Genomic DNA, 8973 nt, shown 5'->3' with positions numbered 1-8973 from the left:
TTATCTTTAAATATCACCCGTACCTCACCTTTGTCCGACTTACTTGTATTCCAGCCCAAATTAAGCCCGATCTATTTACAATCTGCAACGAGTACCATGCCATCAATACATGTTTCTTTAAATGCGTGTCGGTAACGAATTATTTAAAGACACTCCAACTACGAAAACCTGCGGAAAAACCACACCGGTGGGATTTGTTCCGGTGACAACTGAGACATGAGCATAAGATGAGCACAGCTACAAATAACATTTTATTTGCGAAAAAAGAACGGTCCGAAAAAGCCCGAAATGTTCTATATCACGTTTGACTGCTATCATTTGAACCAGGCCCCAACCAGGATTTTACCTGTACTATCAGGTCCAGGCCTTGGCCCGTGAACTTGGGATTGACCTTTCTACCGAATGTAATGAATGTTTAGTCACATGACTAACAGACAAATCATCGGTAAAATGGAGCCCCTACACAAACCAGTTTTGTAGAACTTGCCATTTGTTTGTAAAGTTACCGCCCACAGAAACCGCTGGATGACGATAATAATAATAACAACCACAACAAATTCAATCGACAAAACAGAATTATTACTTACGCCTTGTAGTCTGGTAAAAGTTTACCAACGTTTCAAAGATGCTTGCTGCCTCCTTCATCATGGACTCCCGCCAACCCTTGCGTGCACACACGTATGTAATCATAGAAGTTCGCACAACACTTTACTTAAAAAGGAAGCTTGATATCCAAACACGCTTCGCATTGAGAAACATCCATGTGTACCGACTGCTCTGGAGGAGGTTTTTCGTTGTTTTTCCTTCCAGTAGGTTGCATGTAAATTCATTCTTTCCGTCAACGTATAAAACAGTTCATGTTTGTCAAACTTGTGAAGTAAAACACAAATACAGTATGGCTTATGCAATCTGAAACGGAATACGATATGCACTCACAACTGTCTCTTAGAAAATGCATAATTTCTCTTCACAGAGCTATATATAATAGGCTGCCTATAAAATAGTGTTTCTGAAACGATAATGATAGGGGTTTCGAGATTTTAACTAGCTAGTAGCCAATTTGTTTTACTCACTTCAAGACTTTTAGTCATTTTTACCATCACTGCCTACACCATGAAATGAAAGACTGTCAACAAGTACAGTTTTGAACAGCTTTGCACGTGCAACAACATACACAATAGATAAGCAAGGATACCATCATAAAAGTAAATTCAGCATTTACGAAACCGATTATCACCGTCACCGTCTGCGACAAACAGTGAACACGTGCAGTACACTGGAGCCCTCATCAATTAAACTGACAGCGGTCCTGCTGTACTATAGTATTTCAGTGCTTAATAAAAACGTCGTGCATATGATGCAGTAAGCGCTTTCACAAAACAGGTTAAATCAAAGAAAATTGTATTTTCTATTGCAAATTTTTAATAAAATTATACATATCCATAATTCTTAACAAATTACGAAATATTTTTATGTATTATGATACATACAATGTTAAGTGCACTTGTATTGGAATTTACAGTAACTGAACAAGCTTTGTATAGAACTGCTACAACATAGCAGGGAACAATATAGAAAATGTATACACCATGTTAGAACTTCTCTGATTTTTGTTCATGGACTGAAGTTTGTGGTTTCCTGCATCTTCTAGTAAATGGGAATAGTGTTATCTCATGGGACAGTCAAATGCCCATATTTCATTATAAGATACATCTATGTTTTCACAGGTATTAGATTATGTACATTCACATATGTCAAATCAGAATGCCATTTTCACTTTACAAGAATAACTAGATATGATAAAGTGGAAATTTGCTGACTAGCCAAATGAATCTTGACATCCAGCCACAGCGGCCACCCAGTAAAGATGGGCTGCTCACTACGGTTCATTTCAGTGTAATTCTTCTCTATCTCAACCTGCAAGATCACCTGAGGGGTCCACAATTTTCATTTAAGGGCTAGATATCAAGACACTTCATACCATGTGTAATATTCCTGCTAGATGTCCGATCTCTGTATAATTTTCTAAAAAATAAATAAAATGTTTCTTGAATAACTGGGGAAGAGAGAACATCTCAGGTACAGAATCCATCCTCCACTCAATCAGAACTTAAGACGGAGCCATCGTGCAAGTGAAGAAAATTTATTAAATAATAATGCATTTAATTAAAATACAACACTGCAGCATCAAGTGTAGATAAAATTCTGACCTCTTTAAAAATAATGCTTCATTAAACTGCTGATCCCCAAAGCAAAATTTTACACACCAATGTCATGGTATAGAGAGAAACAAGTTTAAATAATTGCATGCATAGAGACTGAAGTTGGTGTAACTGAAGAGTGAACTTCATATGTGCGACAAAAGAAAACACTATAAAGTATTTCTTGTCGTTATCGCAATACAAAAACAAGGTAAGGGAAAGTGGACGTTCCAACTCACTCATTTCAATGGTGGGTAAACATGCAATGAACCCCCAGTGAAAGAGTTCTATTGCCCCATTACCCACCCACTGGATGGAACCTACAGCTGCTCTGTATGTGGCGGTAAAGACAGAGATCTCAATGCCCCAGCCAGAAAACAAAACCCTGACCAATGACTCTGAATCTTATCGATTAAAATCGATTGACATATCACAGCCATTAACTTTTATCGCCCATGTGATGCAGCTGGCTGCGTGTCGCACTAACTTACTGCTATACCCTTAAACCCAGAGCCAAAGTCTGGCCAGCAGACCTGTAATATGGATTTTTAAATCCCATTTGCATATGATAACGGTTAAATTACTTAACGCACAAAATGTATGTGTGATCATTTCAGGCCTGTTTTTTTTTCAGGTGCATTTAATAAAAAAACAGCCTATTAGCTCTACTGTACTACTTCCAGATGGCATAATAATACGTGGGAAAATTTATTATAATTTTAGTTTATACTTTTTGTAACTTTATCATATTTTCAGAATAAGTATGCTTCATCCAATAAATAGTCAGAGCCAAAGAAAGGTATAGAATAGTGTACACTGCGGCTAAATCAAAACTTTATTCTTAATCATTTCTTGCTCGTGATGATCTAAGAACCGCTATTATATCACGTGCAGTGTGCACACTTTTTGAGTCCTGTGTCAGAACTCATTTCCCCATCTTCACCAAACGATTCATAATAATCTCTTACACTTTTCCCATTATAAAAATACAAATAAAAATATTCACAGCATGTTATATATCATAGAAATATCCTGTTGTAAGTGTTTAACATCAGTATCATAAACATGGTTTTTTTTTGTACACATAAAATATATTTCATTTTTACACTCCATCAGACAAATAAGTACTGTAAATCCATCTAAAAACAATACTGAATCTTTATAAAAGGTGTACAATACAGACCTAAGAAGAGTCTAAACTTTATATTAAAAATATCTTATTTACAGATACTGTTTAAGCTCACTATGTTAACTATAAACTATAGTTGCCCCATCTTGCTCACAGATATTACAAACAAACCAGTACAGTCTGTTCAGTAAAAACAACGAGGCACTTGTTCACAGCATATCGTTAAGGGGATTGTAAACCTACAGAGATTGATACACGTGCCATTATCATCTGCTAACCAAAGAGTAATTACTCAGCATTTCTGAAACTGACTCACTCTGTGAAGAAGGTCCATTATGTATGATTCCAGATACACCAATTGGCATGAGACTCTGTGCGCACTAGCTCACGCTGCTGTGCAAGGCGTTTTCGTATTGGTTTTACAGAATTTTGATTACACGGTAAAAGCATTAGCACAACCATTTACTTTTGAAAATTACTATACTGATACTAAAATAAAGTCTTAATCTCTTCATTGCACATTCTGTTCTAAGTAAAAAAACATAAAAAGAAGTTTGCATAAGTCTAAAAAATATGCATGTGAGAAGTTAGCAATGACAGTCACAAAACTATGTAAGTGGAACACAAGATTGTGGTACGGAAGATGCAGATGCACCCTTGGGATGGCATTAAAGAGGCTCGTGTTTGGTTAAAGAGTATTTCATGCTCGATGACATCTACAGTCTGGATAAAAGTACATTCACACATGCTATTACTCGCACAATACGAGCGCCAGACAAGATTAATCATAATCTGTAAGAGGGCTCAAAAAGTACACAATTGAATTGAAATTCTTACAAAAATTTGGACTTAAAATGAATGAAACATATATGTGTCAACAACAATTCTAGTATAACAGAAGTGTCATAAACTACTCTAAAAGGTTCGTTTAAGTTCTTAAGTAGAGCGTTTCTGAACGAATCAATATGAATGAAACTTCATGAAGACAGTCACAGAACTCGACAGACATAGGTAAAGTTCCATTAGGTCTTAAGTGGCCCTCAAAATTTATAACTGTTAATAATACTTACACACGGTAATTTCTGTGTAACAGAAGTGTTGTGTACCAAGTTTCACCAAAATTTTAAAAATGTTTCAAAGTAAAGTGACCCTTAAGTGAGCCAATATATATTAAAGTCAAAATGGCTCAACAGAATTAATCACAGATCTTCTACATGAACTATTAAAGGTCACTGTTACACTAAAATTAGCATACAAGGCAAGACTTACAGCTTAGCGTTTATAAATTTAAATGGGATACCCATAAAGTAGCTGAAACGGCTTTTAGTTTAGAATCCCCTAGATTATGACATAAGCTTCCTGAAGTCCAATTATTAGACATTTGAATAATTATAATTTGTGTTAGCAATGTGCCAGCTTCTGCTATAAAGAAACATGGACGGATGTGATGAACAACTTCATGCTAGAGACGTGCATATTCATAATACAGATATACCATCCACCTCAATTTACACAGAAAACTAGACAGAAAAAGATGCATTTCATACTGGCAATCAGAAGGATATTATTGTGATCTATGTGAGTATTATTTATTTCCTTAATATCATGACTGAAATTCTCCTTGATTATTATAAGGAATTGGCTCAAAGTATCACATAATACTGCTATAAACAATCCTCATTTACACTTTACCATCTGCCGACAGACAAAAGTATATAACCGTTACTGACGAAATATTATATATAGCAAACAAATATTCCAAACATAAAGACTTCGGCATGACATGGAATATAAATAAGTGGATTACAAAACATCTTTCTTCCTTTCTACCGAACATTATGGAAAGTCAGCAAACTGAAGTAAACAGATTTTAAGGTTAGCACTGCCAAAATATATTTGGCAAGGAAATGTGATTTAGGAACAAAGAACTGAAAGGATTAAATGCAGACAGAAATTTTGAGGATTGTTATGGGTGTGAATTACAGCCACAGGAGGTAAATACTCAACCAAGTCATGTGAATGCTCACAGAAGCCAGTGGAACTTCTTATACATTACAGGCACAGTCAATAGAATATCAGATATAAAATGAAAGACGAAGGAATCAAGGCACTTATATGAATTATGAAGTGCGCACATGCACACGCGACTTCAGCGCCCGTACCCATTCTATAGATTTTAGCTAAAGATGCCAGAAACAAGCATTTTAATTTTCTGTATGTGTCCTAGCTCACATTGTACCAAGTACTGCCTAGCTCCAGCATTCCTTCAACACTTCAGTGAAAAATAATTTCTACGCGTGTCCATCTGTGCTACTAGAGGAGCCATGTTTGTGTCTATAATAAAAATGTGCAGAGAATTAAGAAAACTATTAAACATTTTAAGACCTGTGATAAAGCCGGTATTCAGCGAATAATTAAAATGACTGCCTAGACTTTTATCTATTCTCTGGTGTAAGTTTTGTTCGTATGTTTGAAAAACTAACACGTGAGAGGGATCATAAAGCAGAGGATGGGACAGGAATGTAGAACACGTTATTACAGTACACACGTACAGGAACGTCTCTCCAACTGAAGCGATCAGTTACAAATATACAGTTGTAGTGGGGCTAAGACTTGTGCTATAAGAAGTACTTTTAGCTGGGATATTATGAATTCCAGCAAGCACAAATATCCTTTGCAATGGTCGAAGAATTTCTTCTTTCAAATCCAAATTGCACTTCATTCAGATACCCAACTTCCATCAGTAACCCACCGCATGTTACATAAATTATAGCAGTCACGCTCTATAGAGTTCATTTTAATCAATGCTTTACTCTAACCACAAGTTCTGAACTTTCTTCCCATTCTGCATTAATGACCCGCAGACAGTTAAATAAAATTTAATTTCAATCTTCCCTTGCTCCCAGTTGCATTTTGTAACCTGAGCTGTGTGACAGTTTCCAGGTGCGCCCGTTATGCGGTATCGTTATGTAATCACTGCTACCCACACACTCCCACGTGTATGTTATGTACTGCGGCTGGTTTCAGAGCGCTTACATATTCCAGCCCAACCATCAACAACCAATGTCGATAAAAACAGAGTACCTATTTTCGCTGTCATCTTAAGAATGTTACCTTCTGCTGTAAAAAAACTTCCGTTCTTCATTCTACCCAGCTGATTTGCTATGCTTCTCTGACCTTTCTAGCAAGAGAATCTGTAGCTTAAGAAATGTTTAAGATATTTTGCACTATGAAGCCTTTACAGCACCCGTCAGATTTAAAGGTTAGCTTAGAATGGCCCTTTTGTAATCCTCCTCTATCAGAATCTTAAGACTAACAATCCTAGGCCATATCACATGTTACGGCAAATATTATGGGCCCAGGAATAAGACCTAAATGCATTAAAATCACAGGTTTCACTTATATGGGAGTTCTTTACATATAAAGTACAACCTCCTTCTACTGAGCTATTTGTACAAGTCAAAATTATCTTTCTCTGCACATGCAATAGAACAGACAAAACAGGAGCTCTAAGCAAGGACACAATCATACAAAGAGATTCTTGGATCAAAGCATGACATAAAACCTTACTTTACGCAGACGATAACCCCCATACAAAGAATTCTAATGTAGCGAATTCAAAAATGTTGCTGAATGAATTTCAGTGTATGGAGATTTTAATGAATGAATCAGACCATCTCTCTTCCAACAGATTATAAGTAAGATTTGAGGTTCTCATGGTGGTGAGTACAAAGACGGCTATCTTCTAGGTTGTAGCGCTGTGTAGCCTGGTAAACTTCTACCATGTGACGTGGTGCTACACCCCACAAGACAGCCATCAACAAAAAACCAATCTACATTTTAGAAATAATTTAAAATATCCTGCAGTTAAAGTTTAAACCAAAGGTCACCAAGCAAAATTGTGTTTTGAATTCTTAAGTATTTCTTAGTTTCTAAGCACAAAAGAAAAGTTCAGTGTAGCAGCATTTGTTCTGTATTATGATGCCACTGTCCATGTCACTGGGCAGGCTTAAGTAATTAAAATTCTGTACGAACAGTCCAAAGTGCCCTGCACAGGACATACAGATTACCGAGATTTTACCCTCCAATGTGGAGTATGTCAAGTTTGTGGGCTCTCTAGTCGTCCCTTATAACACTCAGTTTGTGGCTTGACCACCAAGTCGGCGGGCGAGACTCACATTCCTGATTCGGCTATCCCTTCGTCATCTGCAACGTAAAACAAAGTCGTAAATTCTTCAAGACTCACGTGATTTGATTTACTGAAAAAAAATTTATTATAAACATAAGCAGAAAAAAAGAAGGTAAAAATTTCCATGCAAAATGGGATTAAGATTTGTCAGGAAGAATGAAAATGGATTTTCAAAACTAGGTGTAAAATGGTCACATAAAACAATATATACAAACACACACACAAACTGTTGTATAGTTTATTTAAATGAAGACGTCTGTTATTTGGAAGCGGTAATTAAACCTATAATAAAAATGTATAATATTCAATCTTTTTTTAAAAATGGAAATACATACAAAAATTCTGGAAGAAAATGCACTTATATATGTCAGTTTCCATCAATAAATGCCAGTTATTTAAATGAGAAGAAATTTTTGTATAAAAAAAGGATATCACAAATAATTTTCCTTCCACTCACATCTGTTCATGCAAGCAGGAAACAAACACCAGAAGATCTTATGGCATGAAAACAAGCAATTGGACATTTGGGTGTCAAAAAGAGATAGCAGCCTGTAAGATTAAGCTCAAATAATAATAGAAACAACAAGACAGTAAAGATGGGGAAATACAAGCAAGAAGACAAACATCAGAGACAATTAATATCAGGAATCAGAGAGGTATCGCTGTTGAAATGTATTTAACTATCCAAACAGTATCCTTGAACCAGGATTGAGTACGTAGTGCAATTTATAAGAAATATAAGAATATATAATGTTTAGCTTACTAGTTCTTACGCTTTCTCCAGTGTTGTTTCAATAAGACCACCCTTTACAACTTACAAAATACAGCAAACGATTATCAGACTAACCACTCATTCAAATAAAAGGTGTTTGCTGAAACACTGAACAATTTTCAACATTCCATGTGACTTATGCCAGAAAGCTGAAGTTGTAGATTCTACTATTAAAAGCTATTTCCTTACAATGCATTATCTCATTACTCTCCTCTCTGTCTTAGTCTTCTAAATGATTGCTTTTGAAGAGTATTCCTCACCAAAATTCTGTAGTTTTCCTTATTTCATTAAAGTTACAATTTCAGACCATCAATAAACAAAATTTGTAAGACTTGAGGTTCTCACAGCGGTGAATATGAAGATTTCCGCCTTCTGGGTTGTTGCGCTGTGTAGTCTGGTCGATGTTAACCAACGTTTCAGAGGTCATACTGCCTCCGTCATCAGGGCGATGAGTATGAAGATTTCTGTATTCTGGGTTGTTGCGCTGTGTAATCTGGGCGATGTAAACCAACGTTTCAGAGGTCATACTGCCTCCGTCATCAGGGCGATGAATATACACAGCGCAACAACCCAGAAGGCGGAAATCTTCAAACAAAATTTGTCTGTCCGTCAATCATAACAGCTTCCATTTCAAAACTACCTACCTCTTTATACTTTTTTATTTCATGTACTTACGTCAAAG

The 8973-nt window shown here is 36.1% G+C and overlaps 1 protein-coding gene across 2 annotated transcripts in view; it reads right to left on the bottom strand.

Moving 5' to 3' along the window:
- Positions 1-1399: 1399 nt before the first annotated feature.
- Positions 1400-8973, bottom strand: part of Ptp10D (Protein tyrosine phosphatase 10D) — a 73574-nt gene continuing 66000 nt past the window's right edge. For both annotated transcript variants that reach the window (XM_022064960.2, XM_022064961.2), the window contains one exon: positions 1400-7536. In XM_022064960.2, coding sequence (XP_021920652.2) covers positions 7522-7536 — 15 coding nt within the window. In that variant the 3' untranslated portion in view covers positions 1400-7521. The remainder of the gene's footprint in view (positions 7537-8973) is intronic.

The sequence above is a fragment of the Zootermopsis nevadensis genome, unplaced genomic scaffold, assembly GCF_977971745.1.
Source record: "Zootermopsis nevadensis isolate Lab colony 2312 unplaced genomic scaffold, Znev_1.0 Znev_ptg000061l, whole genome shotgun sequence".
NCBI lineage: Eukaryota > Metazoa > Arthropoda > Insecta > Blattodea > Termopsidae > Zootermopsis > Zootermopsis nevadensis.
Note: the sequence above shows the minus strand (reverse complement) of the source record. Positions and strands in the feature narration are given on the sequence as shown.